This window comes from Mixophyes fleayi, chromosome 7, assembly GCF_038048845.1.
Source record: "Mixophyes fleayi isolate aMixFle1 chromosome 7, aMixFle1.hap1, whole genome shotgun sequence".
NCBI classification, from domain to species: Eukaryota; Metazoa; Chordata; class Amphibia; order Anura; family Limnodynastidae; genus Mixophyes; species Mixophyes fleayi.
The window spans coordinates 33,315,981-33,338,394 of NC_134408.1; the positions used below are offsets into that span (position 1 = coordinate 33,315,981).

Sequence of the window (22,414 nt, forward strand, 5' to 3'; positions counted from 1 at the left end):
TATGTCAGTTGTCATGAGAAGGAGAAATATAACATCTTAGGAACTTTTCCAGTTCTTGATTGGTCCACTCCATGAGACCGATGGTCTGAGGATGATAGGCAGAGGAGAACTTTAACTTGATTCCATAAAGATGACAAAGGGCCCTCCATAATTTAGCCATGAACTGAGTACCCCAATCAGAAACAATTTTATCCAGACATCCATGTAAACGGAAAATCTCCTTCATAAATAGTTGAGCCAGGAAAGGTAAACCTTTCAAAGGAATAAAGTGGGCTGCTCGAGAGAGAGAGACGATCAGTAACTACCTAGATCACAGAGTACCCTTTGGATAATGGAAGATCCGTGATAAAGCCCACTGAAATATGACTCCCGAGACAATCTTGAACCGGTAAAGGATGTAGATACCCGTATGGATGCTGTTTGGGAATTTTACTTTGCGCACAGATAGTGCAGGCAGAGAAGTATTGCAGGACATCATATGATAGAGATGGTCACCAGTAACTTTGTGCGATTAATTCTTTGGTTTTTTAAACTCCAGCATGGCCGGAAAAACGAGAAGTGTGAGCCCATGTAAGAAGTCTTCCACGAAGAAGGGTTGGTATGAACGTCTTTCCTCTAGGAATCACCAAGATTGTGGCAGAAGTGGCTAAAATACATTCAGGATCCAGAATAGGTTTTACCTTGTCTTGTTCCCCTAGATCAGAAGAGTCAAAAGAACGTGAAAGCACATCAGCTTTTTTGTTCTTTGATCCGGGTCTGAAGGTTATACGGATGTTAAATCGTGAAAAGAATAAGGACCATCTGGCTTGTTGAGAGTTCAAACAAGTAGCAGACTGTAACTATAGCAGATTTTTATGGTCGGTATAGATGATTACAGGAAAAGAAGCGCCCTCCAGAAGGTGTCTCTACTCCTCCAACACTAATTTAAAAGCAAGTAATTCACGGTCCCCAATGCCGTAGTTCCTCTCCACAGGATCCAACTTCCGAGAGAAGGATCCGCAAGGCAGGATTTTCCCTATTGGTGACCTTTGAGATAGGATTGCCCCGACTCCAATAGAGGAAGCATCTACGTCTAGTTGAAAAGGACGAGAGGTATCAGGTTGTTGTAAAACAGGGGCTGTAGTAAAGGCTTCTTTTAGAAGAGTAAATGCTCTAACTGCCTCTGGCGACCAAACCTTAGAATTGGCATAGCTGTTATGGTTCACGCCCCAGGTATCAACTGCTAGAACCGCTTCAGAGGTCTTCGCCTATAGCAGCCACCTTTCTCGTAGAGCCGAACTTGCTCACTGGTACTCAAATACCCTCATGTCTTGTTCTCTAGCAGTAGGAGCTGATAACCTGAGATCGTAGCGCAGGTGATTACCAAGAGGTAGAACTTCTGGCGGAAGGTGGTATGCAGTTCTGCAGAACTACAAGGCCCAGGTTGGATGGAATGAACGCACAGGAGATCTGTGTCTGAATCCAGGCAAAGGATCTGGGTAACTGATGAAATAACAGTGTCAAGAATCCAGGCAATGGTTTCAGGGTTACAGGCAAACGGCAGCATCAGTGTCCGAGCAAGGGGTCAGGGTCACAGGCAAATCAGCAAGGTCAGTATCCAAGCAAGGGGTCAGGGTCACAGACAAATCAGCAAAGTCAAAATCCAGGCCACGGGTCAGCAACAGTGATACAAAAAACAGCAGGAACGCAACAGTAGGAGAAGTATGCTTGGGAGCAGGGACTATAACCGGCAGGGAGGCTTGGCCCTCTCTGCCTAATATACAGGTAACAACCAATAACATCATTGGGGGACAGCAGGAATTATCAGCCACATGGGGCTGATGATTAATTAAAGAATTGCGCATGCGCCCGGCTGCCCTGAATGCCAAGACGCGGCATTTCCACGTAATAGCGTAGTGACGTCCCAGTCATCATGATGATGGCCGGGGAGCTGGGCCAAAGAAGAGAGTGAGTCACGGCAGTGCCCGGAGCCACCGCAATTCGTGACCCCACCCCTTCTTGAGGAGGGGTCAAGGAACCCCGACATCCAGGTTGGATTGGTTCACAACTTTATGACCAGTCCAGACCTTGGACCTGAAAGAGGCTCGGAGTAATGATTGATGTACCGATCTCCAAATCCTCCTAAGCTGTAGCCCTGGTTTCAGGTGGGCTATCGGTAGACAGGGATGACAATGAATTGGCTCTGGGATGGTACCCAAGGTTGCAGTAAAAGGGAGAGTACCGGAAAGAAGTATGGCATGCATTGTTGTATGCAAATTCTGCCCATGGAAGAAGGTCAGCCCAGTCGTTGTTGTTCTTGGATATATATATAAACGTAAATATTGCTCCAGGGATTGGTTCACCCTTTCAGTCTGTCTGTTTGACTGCGGATGGTAGGTGGATGATAGGCTGAGACCGATACCTAAGAGGGAGCAGAAGTCCTTCCAGAAAGCTGCTATGAATTGTGTCACACTATATCCTCCGGAAGACCATGAGACAGAAACACATGTTTAACAAACAACGAGGACAGGGAGCATGCTGAGGGTCTCTTGGTCAAAGGAACAAAATGGGCCATTTTGCTGAAATGATCCACGGTTACCCAGATGGTGTTGCACCTGGAAGAAGGAGGTAAGTCAACAATGAAATCCATGGACAAGTGGGTCCAGAGTCTGACCGGGGCTGGTAACGGTAATAATAGACCAGAAGGGGACTTCCGAAAAATCTTGTTCTTGGAACAAAGGTCACAGGATAATATATATTCTCTGACATCTGCAGGTAAAGATGGCCACCAGACAACACAAGAGATGATTTTGATGGTCTTGGCAATACCGGGATGGCCAGAAGTCTTGTTGTCATGAGAGAACAGACTTCCTGAGGTGAACGGGCACGAAGAGTTTGTTCGCTGGAGTTTCAGGAGGTGCCTGTAGTTGGAATTGCTGGAGGATTTTACTCAGTTCCTGCGTGAAGGCAACCAAAATAGAAGAAGCAGGGACAATGGAACAAAGTCCTGAGACAGGAGATTGATAAGAGTTTGATAAGAGACAAAACTACGAGACAGGGCAGTTCTTTGTAGGTGATGATGAAGCGGAAATGGGAGAAGAAGAGGGACCACCGCGCTTGTCTGGAATTTAACCTCTTAGCCGATACAATGTAAGACAAGTTCTTGTGGTTGGTGTACACTGTAATAACATGTTTTGCACCCTCAAGCCAGTGGCGCCATTCCTCAAATGCCCACAACTCTCAATTGCCTACGTCGTAAGAAAATCTTCGGGATAAGTAGGCACAGGGGTGAAGGCGACGGTCTTCCAAGTCTTTTTGGGATAGCACAGCTCCAGCGCCTACATCCGAGGCATCAACTTCAATGATGAATGGAAGGTCTGGATTGGGATGTTTTAGAAAAGGGGCGGATACAAAGGCACGTTTCAAAGCTTCAAAGGCAGTAATAGCAACAGATGGCCAGATTTTCGTGTCAGGTTCCTTGCGAGTCAGGGTCGTAATAGGAGCAACAAGAGTAGAAAAAGAACTGATAAATTTCCTGTAGTAGTTAGCGAACCCCAGGAATCTTTGTATAGCTTTAAGATTCGAGGGTTGCACCCAGTCGAGAATGGCCTGTACCTTTTCAGGGTCCATAGCAAAACCTTCTGGGGAAATGATATACCCCAAAAATGTGACCTTAGAGACTTCAAACTCACATTTTTCCAACTTAGCATAGAGGTGGTGATGGCGGAGTTTTAAAAGGACTAGTCATACATGCTCTCAATGTTGTTTTAATGATTGGGAGTAGATAAAGATGTCATCTAAGTAGACTACTACAAAGGAGTCCAGAAATTCACAAAGGACGTCGTTAATTAAGTCTTGAAAGACGGCTGGAGCCTTACTAAGACCGAAAGGCATGACAAGGTATTTATAGTGACCAGTTTGGGTATTAAAGGCTGTTTTCCATTTGTTGCCTTTCCGGATACGAATCAAATTGTATGCTCCACGAAGCTCTTTGAGTAGATTTTAGCTCCTTTTAGCTGATCAAAGATGACTGAAATAAGTGGCAAGGGGGTAGGTATTCTTTATGGTTATTTTATTTAACCCCCTGTAATCAATACAAGGCCTCAGACTGCCATTTTTCTTGGCCACAAATAATAAGTCTGCCCCAGTATGTGACTTGGAAGGCCTAATAAAGCCTTTCTGCAGATTCTCCTCTACATATGATTCCATGGCTTGAGTCTCCGGAATAGACAGAGCGTATAATCTTCCCTTGGGTAATCTGGAGCCTGGAATGAGATCAATAGCACAGTCATACTCCCAGTGAGAAGGGAGAATGTCTGCTTCCTTCTTGGAAAAAACGTCTTGGAATTCCCGGTAAGGAAAGGGTAGCTGCTCTGGGCAAGTATGGGTAACCCTGAGCGACAAAGATAAACAAGGGGAAGAGCACAGAGAGCTCCACTGAGTTATCTCACCCTTAGTCCAGTCGATATAGGGATCATGGAGGGCAAGCCAAGGATAACCCAGGATCAGAGGTACCAAGGGACAGTGAATTAAGTACAGAGAGATAGTCTCGGAGTGAAGGGCACCCATCTTCAACTGCAAAGGTGGTGAGCAATGATGGATCTCACCCCTGTTCAGGTGATTCCCATCCAGCCCATACACAGTGATGACGGATTCAAGAGGAACAGCTGAGAAACCCAGGGACCGGGCAAGAGTCAAGTCTAAAAAGTTTCCAGCAGCTCCACTGTCCAGGAATGCAGGAACAGAAATATCTTGTCCACCATACGTGAGCTTGCCAGGTATTTGTAGGGAATCTTTTGGAGAGATGACCTGTAAGTCCAAGTGTACTCTCTCCATATGCACTTGGCCTGGTCTTTTCCCGGCTTAACGGAATAGGTACGAAGCAGATGCCCCTTCTGTAGACTCTCTCTCCTAATTTATTTTCTGAAAGCGAATATCAATCTGATTGCAAAGAGAGAATAGGGCATCAAGAATAGAGGGAAGTTCCCTTCCAGCCAGCTCATCCTTTATTGTTTCTGAGAGTCCCTGCCAGAAGGTAGCAGTAAGCACTTCATCATTCCATCGCAGCTCAGATGCTAGGGTACAGAAGCGAATAGCATACTGTCCTAACGGAAGAGTTCCTTGGCATAAATGGAGGCCAGAAGCTGCACTGGAGACTTTTAAAAGATTCTAAGAACGTATTATACACTTCAAGAAGGGGGTCATTGCACTCCCAAAGAGGAGAAGCCCAAGGGCCTGGCCACACAGAATGGATATGATATATGCCACTTTAGTCTTGTCAGTAGGGAAGTTTCCAGGCTGGAGTTCAAATTGGATAGCGCATTGATTAATAAAACCCCTGCAAGACTTGGGATCATCGTCAAACTTCGAGGGATTGAGAATCCACAGCTGGGAGGGAACAGCTGGACAAACAGAGGAAGCAGCGGCGCTCTGGAGTGGAGGGTCTGGTGGTAGAGGATTGACATGGGCAGCCAAAGTGTTCTGCAGAGAATCCATGCTGGTTGAAAGTCCCCTCAGAAATTGTAGAAGTTGTGACTGGTTCTTCTCTTGCTCCTCCACACCACCTACCAATTGTCCCAAAAGATCTCATGCCAAGGGGTTGCCAGTTTCATCCATATCTAATCTTTTGGTCAGATCAAACTGTTACGCTCTAGAGTACACTCAGTCTAGATTTACACAAGCCTAGCAAGGCGCACAGTCTAACAGCCCCCTGGTCTTCACCAAGAACCAACGCAAGGTTGGATAGGTTTGGCTGCTAGGAGACTGCAGGTCGCGTTCCTTGGTTCGGCCTCTAGACGTGAGATGGATAGGTGAAAAAGGCAATACAGTAAATAAATAAGGTAGTACCTTAGGAGGGTTGATGAAGAGCGATGCTGGGTACGGCTGCCACTCTGCAGAGGGTAGGTCCAACTGGAGAAGTCAGGATACTAGCCGGGTTCAGTACACAGGTCAGATGGCCGACAGCACACAGGGATGAAGCAAAGGAGTAGTCAGGACACAAGCCGGGTTCGGTACACAGGTCAGATCGCTGAACAACAGTAGGAGAATCCATGGAGACTAATAGCAAGCAAGCCGGCCTGGTACACAGGAAGGATCAGCAAGCAGAAGGTTCAAAGGAACAGACAAACCCAAGCTAGAGTCAGAAAGAAGCTAACCTGTTGATCTGACACAGGTAAACGTCAGATCCTCTCTTTTATTCAAATTCCCCGCCGCAAGATCATGTGATGACCCACGACGTGGAGTCATGTGACAGGCCCCCACCGCGAACCCAGAAGTGAGTGGCTGACAGAGCAGGAGCACAGAGAGGTAAGAATCCTTACACATGGGTGGGGTGTATGTGCATATATGTTCAATTGGGGAGAGTTTTCGAATTAGGGCTTCTTTGAGGGTGGTACAAACAAAGTAATTTGTTTGAAGAAATTGATAGAATCTATTATTTATAATTATATTTTTCGCTTGTAAGGATTGCTTTCGGTTTATATTGATTTTTAAGCCAAGGAATAAATTCAAAGGACTTTTCTCCAAGCAAATAGTTTTCTACATCTGCCCAAGGTATTAACTGTGGCATAGTGTGCCATGCTAAAAGTTGGCTAAAACATGTGGCATCTTAACATCTGCAAAGAAGGGGTTACCCTAGGTCCCTCACAATAGGTACCCGGACCAGTACCGCTCTTCTCAGATATTTTTGCTTATGGTTCCATAAAAAATTGTTGTAACTTGCTTGGAGGCTATTGATAGTCCAATTTGGAACCCTAACTGGTAAGGTCTGTAGAGGATTTTTGGGAGGACATAAATGTTTATTCTGTTGATTCTACCTATTCATGATATGAAGTATTTTCCCCAGTATACTAAATCCTGATGAATCTTGTTAAGTAAGGGTGGATAGTTAGCTATATGCAATTAATCATTGGATTTAGTGATATAAACAGAGAAGGTACGCTGAAGTAGTGTATTCATTTGTTCTGGAAGGTGGAAGGGAAGAGCCTCAGATTTGTGTTTGTTCACCTTATAGCCAGATACGAAACCAAAATCTGACAATTCTATGAATAACACAAGGAGAGAAGTGAGTAGCTTTCACTATTTTGTATGTGAGGGTTACTGGGGCTTTCCATTGCTTAGATCACATAATTTGTTGCAATAGGTCGATGTGTAGTTTAGTGCAATCTGTGAATCTGTCTTTTCTGGAGAAAGAAAGGAGAGACAGACAGGAGTGGTGTGTGTACATTTGACACAGCACAGCCAAGCCCTAATGATGGCTGTACGCTTGGGTAGAGCTGGGGTTTGTCTGGATGAGAGAGAGCCAGCCTAGAAGCAACTAGTAGTGTTGGGTATTAGCTTCTCTGTGCATATAGGCAACTTATCTTACCATTGTGAGATTTGAACTTTTCTACAAGAGGATTTAATTCATCTTGAATTCTCGCTTCAATTGTTTTCCTCCCCATTCCAAAGTCTCGAAGCGTTGACAGTGTGAACCTCCTTGTAGACTTCCACAATTCTCCATGACTAAATATTAAACCTGAAACACAGTTATTGACAAGTGAGGTTGTTATAGTTACAGTGGACCATAATTGAATAAGCGTGGCATGTATTTCAGACAAAGCTCCTATGAGTAAGAGCTAGATCAGCTATTGTTGTATTTGTCTCAGTTATCCTGTTCTGCATATTTAAAAATATTTAAATTAAAGTTGGCAGCTGTTCTTGTGTTTCTGAATGCTCATCGTTTTATTCATTTTATCTGAAATGAGCTTTGAGCTATCTGTAGTTTTGCACCAGATTTGTGTCCTACGAGCAAGAATATATCTAATATTGTTAAATTCTCAAACAAAACACTAAGAATTGTCAAGAATTACAGTTATATAATGACAAAAATGTATTAACAGCCCTCACCTTTTTTAGGAAATATCCTATTTGTTTTATGGATAATAAAACCCACACTAAAGGTGGAAATACATAAGGGAAACTAAAGTAAGTAGTCTCCCCATTCACTATACCATTACACCCACCCATAGGAAAACCCAAAAACTGCTAATACTTGAGTATCATTATTTCAGCTCTTCAATACTTCTACACATGTCTAGTGTTTGGAGATTGAGTTAACGCCCAAAGCTTCTTATGGGCCTTGCTGCACAAAAAGGACCCTGTGCAAAGACTCCACTTTTTAACCAAACATAAGAGAATTTGGTTGCCAGCCTAGGATGTCTAGGATGTTACTAGCAGTGACATTGGAGAACCAGCATTCATTTTTTCGGTGATACCACCATGATTTCTTCCTGTGGCCCAATTTTGTCTAAACCAGTCTTGTTTATGTAAATAACTATTGGATCATCTAGGTTTCTAAATTTAAATAATGTTCTGTAAGCAAAGTTCAACTTTTTTTGACATTTCTACATGAACTGGGGTGATTAAAGAAGATTTTACACTCAATATTAGATAAATAAGGCAATATGGATCTTGAAAAATAAGGGTAAAGAAACCATGTTAATTTTACACAATCTTACCAGTTACTGCAAAATGTAAACTTATTTTTAAAATCAATTAAATGCAATGATAATCTCTGGGCACACCCCAGCAATGTCAGAGCATAGTATAGGAATTACCAAATAAATGACTTCCTACTCCAGTCTTCTTAAGAATTGCTGTTTTATTCCAAAATAAAAGCAGCATAACACAAATGTTATATGTTCCACGGCTCCCAGACACTAACTTCTCCCAGGGGTAATGAGGAAGGGGCGGGTACAAATTACCGAGGCCCAGGTCTGCCTGGGGGTCCCGGGTCCTGCAACCTGGTAATTAAATATTTTATAAAATTACTTTTTTTAATGACTTATTGTTATTCCAGCGGTTGGCCGCACCTGTAAATTGGGGGAAGAAGGGGAGGGAGCAAGCTGACAGCAGCCCTTTGTTCCCGGACAGTATGTGACATCACACACTGTCCCAGCAGGCTGCAGGGACAGTGTGGAAGAGGAGTCCTAGCTTCGCCTGCAGTAATGACACACCAGGTACCAGCACAGCTTAGGGAAGTATGCTGGGTTGGGGGGCTGGTTATGATGTGTCTGGTGGGGTTGTGATGTGTCTTGGGAGGGTTGTGATGTGGCTGTGGGGGTGGCATGTTGTGTCTCTGGAGGGTGGCGTGATGTGGCCGAGGGGGGGGGGGGGGAGTGGCATGATAAATGCACATTAAAAATAAAGGGGTGCTTAAAAACCCTTAAAAACACACACACACACACACACACACACATAGGGGGAGATTCAATTAGACACGCGTCGTCTCAGGAACATCCACAAGACACCTTGAGACGGAGATTCCTACCGTAATTGCCGTCAATGTGCGCGTCCCACATAACAATTAAATCTCCCATATATTTTTACTTTATGAATAAATTAATTTGGAGTTTAACATTTTATGTAATTTTCTCTTATCATTATTGAATTGAATGTGTATTTATATTTATTTATATTTATATGGTTTTGCAGAGCTCACAGAGGCAGCCATTTCTTTTATACACTCACAATTGTGTTTAATTATCTGACCATTTCCAAACATATACATATATGTGATTATTTTTATCACACATATTTTACTTATATAATTATATGCTGCGTGACCTGTGTACTGTGTTTACCTATTATTTTACATATTTCATGTACCTATACATTTTCCAAACAGGTCCCAACATTCCAGGATCCATACAATAATCCAGCACCAGGTTGTAAAAGCTGCATAAACAGGTAGGTGACAGCAACACCATTTTAATACATAATGGGGCAGATTCAATTAGCCATGATGTCCCTCAGAACATTGCGGCTTAGTACGGTAAATATCTCCACGCAGTTTTCCTCGCACCTATATGGGGCGCAAAGAAAAATGAGCGGAGACTTCTGTTAACTTCTGTGCCACAAAGTGTCTCCGGAATGCCCGCAAAACACTTTGCGGCTAATTGAATTCCCCGAAATATGTGATATCTAAAGAGGATCAGCCACAGCCCAGGTTGGCTACGCCCACTTTGACACCCACCAACCTAGTTATCGTCCGGCTGCTTGTCAGCATCGAAAGCCTGCCCACCAGATTCCACAACAACAATTCCTTTTATTCACAACAAACACACCACAGCAGTCATACCCATGTCGTGCACATGTGAGTAAAATGCTTCCTCAAGGTAATAGCAGGATAATTAACCCTGTCTGTACCTTTCCCTGCCTAACAGGTCCTATTCTGGTTACCTTTCCCACATACCTTTCCCCTTAGCTTTCCATTCTTGGTGAAGCGGAATCTTTCCATGGCAAAAACTTCCTTTTTTACAACTCCCCTTCTTCTGGCCTTGCCAAATCAGGTGAATCGGCCACCCTGGGGAACGCATCTCTTAACGACTAGGCATCGGGAGAGCCCCAGGCCTGTGTTCCACCATAAAGCTGCAAGGTTGTAACGCCAGGAATCAACTTGTGACCCTGGCATTCACCTCCTTATTGGTGTGCATCCATTATAACGGAGTGTGCTCGGTAACCAGGGTAAACTCTCTACCGAGTAGATCGTACCGGAGTGCCTCTACTGCCCACTTAAATGCCAAACACTTCTGTTCTATCATAGCATACCCCTTATCCCTCAGGAGGAGTTTACGGCTGAGGAAAAGTAGCGGTCTCTCCTCATCCTTCACCCTCTGGAACAATACTGCCCCCAGACCCGTCCCAGAAGCATCTGTCTGGGGAAAGAACCTCCCTAAAGTTAGGTGCTTGTAGCACTGGTGCTGTGCACTAGGCTTCTTTCAAGTCTTCCCAGGCAACCTCTGAATACTCATAACAAATTAACTTGTCTGGGTTGTTCTTTTAATAAAATCTGTCAACGGGGTGGCACAGGTAGTGAAATTTTGAATAAATCGTTGGTAGTACCCGACCAATCCCAGGAAATTCCGTAGTTGAGACTTATTTTCTGGTTTGGGCCAATTCCTCACAGCCTCTACCTTATCCACCTGGGGTCTCACTTTTCCCAGGCCGACCACATAACACAGATATTTGGCCTCTACCATGGCTAGCACACACTTAAGGGGATTCGTCGTAATGCTGTGATGTCTTAATGACTCAAAAACTGCCTCCACCTTGGGAAATAGGACTCCCAGTCCTGACTGTAAATAACTATATCATCAAGATAAGCGGTGGGGTATTTCTGGTGAGTCTTTAGCAGTTTGTCCATTGACCGCTGGGACGTGGCTGGTGCCCAATGCAGGCCAATTGGCAATAACCTGTACTGGAACAGGCCTTCAGGTATCAAAAAGGCTGTTTTGGGTTTGAGGTAGTGAGTGGTATCTGCCAGTACCCTTTTATTAAATCTAGGGTAGTCAGATATTGACTACTTGCCAGATTTTCCCCTAGCTCATCCACCTGCAGCATCGGATATGTGTCAAACCGAGACACCTTATTTAATTTCTAAATCGCTACAGAAGTGGATGGCCCCCAAAGGCTATGGTACAAGGACTATAGGGTTAATCCACTCGCTGGTGGACCCCTCCACTACCCCAAGCTACAACATGTCCTTCACCTCTCACTTTACTTCAGCCCTTGTCACCTCAGGTATTCTATATATTCTCTTTATAACTATAACCCCTGGTGGGGTGATAATGTCATGTTCAATTAACTTGGTGCGCCCTGGAATAGCCAAAACAAGTTCGCATTCCAAGCCACCATTTCTGATGCTTGTCGTCTCTGAGACGGTGTCAGGGAAGACTCAATGGGACTATGTAGTCCTCAGTTTTTACTGCTCCCAACATTTAGGTTTCCTTCATCCACACCTTTAACAAGGTAACGTGATAGGCTTGCTCTTTTCGCCCTCTACCGAGCTGCCATACTCGGTAATTTACTTGTCCTCTGGACTCTATTAACTCATAAGGGCCTTGCCAATGTGCATACAATTTCTCTCTTCAGTTGGTACCAGGACAAGCACCTTGTCACCTGGATTAAAAGTGTGTAAGGTGTCTCGTGTATCATAACCCTTCTTTTGCCATCACTGTGCTTCAGTTAGATGTTGCTTTACCAATGAACTGATCAGCTGTAGCCAATCGTATAATTGGGCCACAAACTGTACTATATTTGTCTCTTTCAGTCCCTGCTGTTCCCACCCTTCTTTGAGGATATCCAAAAATCTGTGGTGTTGTCTCCCAAACAGAAACTCAAAGGAACTGGACCCCGTTGATGTCTGAGGCACCTCCCTTATCGCAAACATGGGACAGGTACCAGGGTGTCCCAATCTCTTTTATCCTGAGCCAAGCTCGTATAATCATTTGCTTAAGGGTCCTATTAAACCGCTCAACCAACCCATCGGTTTGCGGGTGATAAACCGAGGTCTGTAGTCTTTGTACCCCTAACAATTTACACAACTCCATCATTAATCCTTACATGAAGGAAGTGCCCTAATCAGTTAGGATTTCTTTTGCGATTCCAAGTGGAGTGTACATTAATAGTAACTCTTTTGTAATAATTTTCAATTTAATATTCCGTAGCGGAATTGCCTCAGGGTAACGTGCAGAGTAATCAAGAACTACCAATACATTTTGATGCCCTTGGGTAGACTTCTCCAAGGGACCATTAAGTCCATGGAAATTTGCTTGAATGGAACTGGAATTATATGGAGAGGTAAAAGGGGAGCTTGATAGACTGGTTTAGGGGCTTGACAGTATCTCTTGTCTGCCATACGGATTCCCGGTCAGTAAAACCTCAGGAGCACCCGATTTAGAGTCTTCTCCTCTGCCAAATGCCCCCAAAAAGTGTGTTTGGGCTGTTGTTAATAGCAAAGGGATGTGTACCTGTGGCACCAAAAGCTGATGAACTATTTTCTCCTGTACCACCGCTACCCTATATAGCAGTTTTCCTTTATTATAAAATAAGGTTCTCCTCTGGCCAGTCTCTCAGCCTTCCATACTCCATTCACTTCCACCACATATTTATAAACATTTTCCAAAGCATGGTAAAACAAGTCGAAAACCTGGGGTCTAGTCGAGATATCCTAGTAGCAGGGGACAGCCTAACAGGTTGTTGTGATTTTTCATAACTGCAAGGGGAAGGGACACATGTCTGTGGCCGCATCACTTAGAAATAACGTTTTCTGCGGTAGTATGACATTTTTGGAGGCAGATTGTGTCTATAACATTTTTGAAGGCAAAAGACAGGGTGGCAGAGTAAGCCCATCCTATCACTATGTTCTATATTTGTCCTATGATTGTAAAATGCATAAGAGGCAAAGAAAGCCCAGAAGAGACAATGAAGCACCCGCTGAGGAATGCCAGGATGCAGTGGCTCCTGTGTGTCTGGGGATTGTTTAATTGATACAGGAGCCACTTCAACCTTAATATGCAGCAAACAAAAATTGCCTTTTACAAAGAAAGCAATTACAGTCCAGTCAATCTATTGGACCGAGACAATGCAAATTAGGATGTACTGTTATAGTATGCCTGATGAGGTCTATATACAGATGCCAGAACAAAACTTTGTCAATGTGCAAGATAGCCTTTGGGAACCACTCAGTTGTAAGCTGATGTCACTGATCCAGCCTCAATTTACCTTGCTATCCCAAATACCTGATCAACTGTGGACAACAGACTCCTCTGATATAGGCCTCATGAAATAGGTTGAGCCAGTCCATATTACTCTTAAGCTACATAAACAACCTCCCAAAAACTGCTCCAATATTAATTGAGGCAGAAGGAATTTTTCCTGTTCTCCAAATACTTGTAGAACAGGGAGTTAGACCTTAGAGCTATTAATGCAGAGGTGCAATCCCTGTTTCCTGTGGTCATAAACCTTGCACTATTCTCATGCAAATACCACAAGTGACTGATTTGTGTTCTGAATTATTTTGCATATCACTACATCCAGAGAGTCTGTACCTTTTTGCCTTCACATATAGAAGTCAAAAATACACCTGGACCAGATTGCCACAGGGCTACAGCAATTATACTATTGTTAGCCAAGCACTAAGCGAGGATTTGAGTCACTATATACCACCAGGTGGTTCTACTCTCATCCAATAAGTAGATGACTTTTACTCTTATTCGTTTTGAGAGATTGTGTGTGACACATGAGCTGGCTCATTGGAATGGATGGTTTGGGAAGGGACTGCAGCAAGCAGGATGAAAAGTTCCAGTATGGAGAAGGAGAAAGGGAGGGAGAGAGAGATTGAGGATAAAATAAGGGAGTTTATTACATAGAAGGTGGAGATATACAATGCCATTTATTTTACACTCTCCACTGGCACCCAGGTCCATCTCTCTGCTGTTACCTTCTTTCCTGGCTTTCTTGGAATGTTGCTCCTACCCAAATTTTCTTATCCCCTGTGACATTATCCCCTGGTACACTTCTCGCCCCTGGGATCCTGTCACCTGCCACCTTCTCCTGTCTATCCAGGCACCTTCTCCCCTGTACCCTAACACCCCCTCCATTAAACTTTGTCCCCTTTCTCCCCTTTTTTTCTGGAACCCTGCCTCCTCCCCTCTACCTTGGCACCTTCTCCTTTTTCTCTTGGAAACCGTTCATATCTCACCCCTGGGGTATTCTTCTTTATCTCTCTCTACTTGGCCCGCCCCTCTCTCCTCTCTTTCACCTGGGAACCTCTTCAGGACTTTAGATTTGACACATAAACAAAATGACACATAAGAAAAATGAAACATAATAAAGGTAAGGCACTAGTCTCTTCACTCATGATTAATTTAACACATCAATGAGGATAAACCAAGCAGTGTTTTAGAGGAATAATGTTAAAGTTTAAATCAATGATGTAGCTCACCATAAATTGGAAGTCGGTTGGACATTGATGTAAAAATTTTAATATTTCCACCATGAAATGGGGTGTTTCCAAAGCATATGAAGTCGGTGAGTTACGTTCATAAAGACTCATTGAGTTGTGTTTATAAAGAACCATTAATATTGAGGTTCTTAAATGAGGCTTAAAGAGAGTCAGTCAGGCAGTCAACATTTTATGTCAGAATATCTGACTCTGTAGGTAGGTGTAGCCCAGTGAAAAAAATTACCCAAACAGTTTTCATTCATCTACTTGGACTTCACCAATCTTGTGTGTTCGCCAGGCATCCAAATCATTCTTGGAGTCATTTTTATTCCTCTACTTCAGTAATATCGGAAGCAAATTCCAACCTTTCTCCAAGGCTCAAACATGGAAAGAGGTTTAAGGTAACCTAAGACAGGTTGTATACTGCTCATAAATATCTTCTACTCCAAAATTTTAAATTGGGGCTAAGCTTGTAAACTACTTCTTCTGACTGACTCCTTTGGATGATTCCAAGTCTTGCTCATGTGTGGCTGCAAGTGATTGGGCGTGCATGTGCATTAAAATAACAGGTGTCTATAAATGTCCAGTCGTGGCATCCCTTATTCACTACTTATAGGTTGTTGCTTCATACCCTGGGTGATATTATCTTTAGAATTACTGATCATGTTTTGTTTCTGACCATTGGTCATTGCCTTCTGCTTTGACCTTAGTACCTGCTTTGACCTTGTATTTCACTTGGTGATTTTGTACCGCTTTTTCTGTTGTGTTAGACGTGGCACATTGGTGTTAACCCTTCATTGGTTGCTAGTTGACCCTACTGGTCTGGTGCACAAGTAGCAGGGGCATTTCATGAATGCATTGGGCCTGTGTGCAATGCTTGGTTCCACTCCCTTCCAAAGAACCTAAGTAGGTCATTCTAGATTTTCAATTTTAGTTTCGAGAATGAACAGATTATTTGTTTTGAGATCAATCATCATGTATTACACAAAACTGTTTATTTGCTTTATGTTTGGCAGCTCCATTTAAACTATGCGAATTACTGCAATGTTGCAAGTTCTGAACTGAAAAACAAGCATCTCTACCTTTCAGAACAGGACAAAATGCTCAGTCTATTTTTTGAGAGTGGGGAATGCCAAAAAAAAGCTGTGTCAATCAGGGTCCTCTTAAGAACCTCTTGGGCCCCCGGGCACAGCAGTGCACCGGGGCCCCTATATATACAAAAATAAAAAAATAATGATTATATATATGCGCCCTGCAGCCCAGGGGGGCCCGTCGGAGGCAGGAAAAAGAAAACCCTGAAAAAAAGAAGAAAATACTTACCGTGCTGTCAGCTGGCGATCTGGCTCCCTCCCTGGTCTCCTCCTCCGTCGCGCTCCGCAATGGATGTCGGGCGGGCGTGATCTTCTTTTTTTTCAGGGTTTTCTTTATTTTCCTGCCTCCGGAGGGCCCCCCTGGGCTGCAGAGTCCCCGGGCACCTGCCCAGCGTGCCCAATGGGAAAGACGGCCCTGGTGTCAATGCTGATACAGTGATCTTGGGACTCCTTGAATCCAGGACTCAAAACTAGAGAAAGCTTGGATGGTTCTTTTGGTGGTTGGGGTGGGGGGTTTACCAATTATACTGACCTTGTAGCAAAAAAATACACCTTTTTTTGTACATCAGTATTCCCTGTGCTGTATGTGTATGTGACCCCTGCAGATGACGTAGGCACTTATTGACCTAATTCATGGTATTGTAGTTGTTTTTTTGTTTTATTTAATATTTAAGTTTTTCACATAATATAGGTATTGTAGTTCATCAAAACTCAAACCACACAGTACTGCAAGGACCAACACATTTTACCAGCAATGACCAACACTACATACCCTGCAATGGGTAAATATGGTACTTTCAAAACCCAGCATATATGGCCAAGAAAATTAAGCATCTCACCCCAGAGCTGACTTTTGGGGGTTTCCCTGCTGCCACCATACTGCAGCTGGGCTCTATGATCATTAGCTCCAGCGGCCCTACCCACCTAGGGTCCTGCTAGTATTAAAGTAGAAAATAAAAGCATGTGGGATAGAAAGAGAGACCCAGGATGGGGCGAGTATACATATTTATTATAGTGTTGTATATTACATTATTTTAATATTGATTTGTCACAAACAAGTAATCATAGAGAATATGTGTCAGACTGGTGTGGTGCAAAATCAAAAAGGTTGGGAACCACTGTTTTGTGCTGACGTAGACCACTAGATACAACCATCATAACATTGCTACTGGATCCAATCATGAAACTTCTATTGCACTCTAAACAGATGTCGGAAACTACAACTCCTTAAAATAGTCAGACTACTGGGCAAGATACTAACATAGTTTCTTTTATACTGCATACTAATGTAGGATACTACACCAATCCAACACAACCTGAATATTGTATGTGATCATAATATAATTCTACTACACTCTATACAGATGGGAGACGTACACCTTCCAATATGACGTGACCACTGGACATGAACATAACACGAATCTATAACATTCTATTAGATTCAAAACATTTTAATTTATGTATCTCCTATACTATGCATAAAGTATATAAATTAAATATTAAAATATCACAATGACAGTTTGTAACAAATCTATTTAAAAATATAAATGTATTAACCATAGAAGGAAAAATGTTGATGCACTTTACATTGTTGAGTACCGTTAAATGAAAGTTGTTGCTATACTAAAGTTCATCTCAGTTATACAACTGTAAAGCAGTTGCTGATTGTGTTTAAGCCGTAGTAATTAGTTATAGTGGACAGAAGAAGAAGAAGAAGAAGAAGAAGAAAGGAAGTGGCTTCATTAAGTTAAGAAAAGTAGATGGCCATAGTCAATAGAATAGAATACACCTTATATATTATGACGTAATTACCCATTTCTTTAGTTAGTAGTTTGAATATTGGTATATCCGCCCTTTGTCCAAAATCATCAGCTTGGTTCACGAGAGCATCCTTCACAGCCTTGTATCCAGCAAGTATGACGACTTTCTTGGGTCCAAAGTGTATAGTAAAGACTTCTCCATATTTCTCTGACAGCTGCAATACATTATCATTTTCAATTAAAGTAAGTTTGACATTTTCCCTCCCATCAAAACTGTGGTCTGAGCATTATTACGAAAAAAATATATTCTTTGTTTGTAAATCCCTTTGTGTGCTTTACCTTACGCGAAATAGCTCTGCACATAATCAAAAACGAACCTTTACGTCAATGAACACAATTGCATGCAATTCATATCTGAAAACAAAAGACAATACTACCTACGATTTGAAGAGCAGAACGGGGGTGGACAACCATAGGAAAAGTACAGTAAGGGCGTGCCGAGGGCGTGTCAACACAGATGCAGCTGATTATTATTATTATTATAATTATTATCATTTATTTGTTAGGCGCCACAAGGTATCCGCAGCGCCGCACACAGTACTAACAGTAGACTATACAGGGTGAAACCATACAGAACAATGAACAAATAGTACCAATACTTCAGAAACTCCGGGCAGTCATATGCAGAAAAGACGGAGCGGAAGAACAGGTATGGAGACAGGGGGGGAGGGGGCCCTGCTCATACGAGCTTACATCCTAAGGGAGGGTAAACAGACCAGGCACAAGAGGAGCCAGTTGAGGCAAGAGGAGAGAAGGGAGGACAAGCTAAAGGGAGGAGATGGGGGTTAAGTAGATGGTTGGTAGGCTTTGAGGAAGAGGTGAGTTTTGAGTGCACGTTTGAAGGAGCACAGAGTAGGAGAGAGACGGATGGAACGAGGGAGGTCGTTCCAGAGAAGGGGGGCTGCACGGGAAAAGTCTTGGATTCTGGAGTGGGAAGAGGTGATAAGAGTGGAGGAGAGGCGGCGGTCGTTGGCCGAGCGCAGGGAGCGGGCAGGAGTGTGAATGGAGAGTAGGTTAGAGATATAAGGGGCAGTAGAGTGGGAGAGAGCCTTGTAAGTGGTGGTGAGGAGTTTGAAAAGGATTCTGTAGAGGAAGGGGAGCCAGTGTAAGGAAAGGCAGAGAGGGGAGGCAAAGGAGGAGCGGCGTGAGAGGAAGATGAGTCTTGGGTTTCTCTTAAGTACATGTTTTATAACCGCATAATTTGCAGCAGCTACACATTAAAACACATTTTTATTTATCAATGATTATAGTATTATGAGTTGGTAATGAGTTGGTAATTTCTTTTATAAATGCTATTGGACTTGATATTGCACATATTCATGTGTGTATCCTGCAGCCTATTCTGCCTGTTAACATATGTCAAGTGCTATTTAGGCAGAGCGTACTTATACCCAGATTCAAATGAAAACGTATCTTGAGATCCACTTGCACTTGAATACAGGAGCAAGTGCACTCAAGTTCCGTGCTCTTTTATAAAATGCAACTTGCGTGCAGTTTAAATTAGTACCCCAGTACTGAACATAGTTAACACACTTCTGTTATGCAGAACATCCTAATTCATCCTTGGTGATAACATCAGCTTTCTAAGTGTATTTGAACTTCTCTTATAAGACTAGACACTCTTAGCGGGAGATACAATTGGCCGCCGGACATCACCGCATTGTCTGGCTGTGCACATTACAGTAAGGGCTCACCCATAAGGGTGTGAGGAAAAATGAGCAGAAATTCCATCCTCAACTTCAGTGCGCTGTGTCTCTGTGGTCTATTCCGGAGTTAGGTCGTACTGAAATGAATCTCCCCCTTAACAATTTCACAATCATAAATTTACTATATGTATTTTCCACTCATTGAGGACAGGGCATTCAGCTTTTTCTATTTATTGCTTGGAGTTGTGAGAGGATTCGACAGTAACCTAAGTAACAGCTGCTGCCCGCTCCCTTAAGCATAATAAGGGTTCTTTTTTCGTTTACATGACAGTTTGCAAATATTTCAAACCAGGATTTCTAATAGGATCATTTAAGGCAACAAAGATGTTCAGCACTGTAAATTTGTTTTTACTTTAAATAAAATTAAAAAAGGTAATTTACTACATGGTAAATATGGGGATGTACAGGTCCTTTTCTGGCAAAGGACCTGACAGGTGTTGCCTCCTTGGGGGTCACATGACATTCCTCAAAGTATTTATCCGTCTCTGGATCCACCACAAGCAGAGTCGTTTCATCACCCTCTGCCTTGATGGCACCAACCACATCAGCATGTTGTTTCTTTGAAGCAGAGTGATGTTTATTGCTCACACTGGTAGTGGTACCAGTGATCAGTTCAGATGGAACATAAGAATGATACATTTCAGTGTACAAGTCAGTGCATTTATAACTTTCAGACACATGCTATTTTTAGCATCAGGATATACTCTATTTACACAAACATGGATTTACATTCATTGCAAAACTACTAATATTTATACTTCGCTATGAAATTCTTAAAAACCTTGCTGTGATTTCCTGGATCTTATTTCAGATGCAGGAGACTCACTAGCAAGTTAAAAGGTCTGACTGGCATGAATACTTCAGACAGTCGCCAAATACCCTTTCCCACAGAACAACAAAAAGACCCACAACAAGCCACTTCCCCAAATCACAATACACCAAAGGCTTGGTAAACACAGGCTCATTGTATCAGATATATACATCAGAAATAGGCATATCCTATAGCAAGGTTAGACAAGAGACGAATTTCTTCCCCTGGTCTCAGAAATATCGTTTTCCTCTCACAATATACACAATATTAAAAAATAAGTGCACGTGCAATTACATAAATAAGTGCCCTGCACTATTTGCTTTAAATACACTTTTACCAAAAGTTATTTAATAGTGATCCAGTCACAGTACTCTTTTATAGAAATTTTATTTGTGTTTATTTATAAATGTTTTGTTGAGAGTTGTCACATTGGACTTTATTCAGTTATTACATTTTTCAATACATATTTATTTGTTACATTACATTACTTTGTATTGTAAATTGTAAATTGTTCCAGCCAGATTACAGTATGATGCTTATTGGGCTATATGATCCAGTCAAATAGCAATACAGTCAACAGAAATACAGATGTGAAGAAGGCCGCTTGTGTTGACTGGTGGAAAGATTATTAGAAAAAAAGACATTCAGTAACACTAGTCACAAATGCTAAAAGATAGAAAATAGATAAATTTGGGTGTCATGCAAAGATGTGAAATGTATAAATCAGATGAGAAGATGTTGCAGGAAGGTGGAAAGTTCTTGAAAATTAATAAAACCGACATTTATGCGGGCATGTAGAGGTGTGGTTGAGATAGAGTGCAAAGAGGTTAAAGTGCTGGAGGAGAGAATACAGGTGATCAGATGATGGTCTGAGAGGGAAAATAGTGTTAAATAAATTCAAATCTGAACAAAGACTGGAGAAACAAGATCAAGGCAGTGGCATGACGAATTGTTCCACTGGGAGAGACCAAGAAGATAGGTTAGAGAAAGTAATTTAGAAGCAGAAGGAGAATGTGGGTCATCAATTGTTATGTTGGAATCACCCAATGTGATTGTGAGCATCTCAGAGAATATGAAATAAATGAGTGATCAGGGGCTGGCTGGGCTGTGGGACAGGGGGGCATCAGCCCCCTTGGCCGGTCCCACAGTGGGCTACTATGGGGTGGGTCACTGGCCCAGCTGCATTTTTCTTTCTTTAAAATGTTTCTAAGAGGCTACTGAGTCGAGTCTTGCCCACTGGGACAAACTTTGCCAGCCTTCCCCAGGGAGTGATGCAGAAAAATAGTCAAGGAATTGTCGGGGTGATCCAGGGGTTGATAGATCACAACAACATGTTGAGAGAAGGGGTTGAAAATCTGAATAGCATGTACTACAAAGGATGGGAACATGAGTGATGGAACAGTTGGGAGAACTGTAAATGTGCAGCATGGGGAAAGGAGAAATCCAACACCATTTCCCTTTCTGCTTCCAGGGCTGGAGGTTTGGGTGCAATGGAGACCACTGTTCGTAAGGGCTGCAGGTGAAGCAGTGTGATTGTGTGAGCTGTGTCTCTGTTATTGCCAGTAGATTGAGGTTATTTAAGAGGAATAGGTCATGGATGGAGGTTAGTTTGCTATGGACAGAGTGTGCATTCCAAAGGGCACATATAACGGATTGCGAAGGTGAAGGGAGAAAGGTCATATATTTGTGTTTTTGAGGTGTGGATTTTGGTGATATAGCATCAGCTGCCAGAAGCAGAAGGACTAAAAGTTAATTGAAAATATTTTTAAGATTTAAAAGTCCTTATATTGTGGCGAAATATTGAGGCTTAAGAAACAAAGATAGGAAAGAAGTGTTAATTAAATTGGAGTGGAGTAGTGATAGGTCAATATAGATAAGGAAAGTGGGAGTATGATGTTGGAATTCTAAGAATATTGCCTTGGGAGGATACTAAAAATTGTGGATTTGATAGGGATTTGAGTATGAGATGCAAAAGAGCAAGGCAAATAAACAAATAGAAATAGTGTCAAAATCATTATCATCATTTTTGTGAAAAGTGCCACAAAACTCTGCAGCACCAGAGAGTTTTACATTATACAAAAGACAACCATACATAAAAACGGAATAAGTTCCCTACTGTGTGACTGTTGACACCTCATGGAAGGTAAATCTGATGCTTTCTTCTTCTCTTAGAAGGAGGGCAGAGTACAAACAGCAGAGTGGCAGACAGGGCAGGAGGAGGCCAGCATGAGGTAAGTGGA

General features: G+C 42.6%; 1 protein-coding gene across 2 annotated transcripts in view; it reads right to left on the reverse strand.

The window, feature by feature from the left end:
* The window catches only part of LOC142097620 (cytochrome P450 2K1-like), a 66,594-nt gene that overhangs the window by 38,180 nt on the left and 6,000 nt on the right, over window positions 1-22,414 (reverse strand). For both annotated transcript variants that reach the window (XM_075179628.1, XM_075179626.1), the window contains exons 2-3: window positions 17,650-17,812; window positions 7,346-7,495 (exon numbers count right to left, since the gene is read on the reverse strand). In XM_075179628.1, the coding sequence (XP_075035729.1) occupies window positions 7,346-7,495; window positions 17,650-17,812 (313 nt within the window). The remainder of the gene's footprint in view (window positions 1-7,345; window positions 7,496-17,649; window positions 17,813-22,414) is intronic.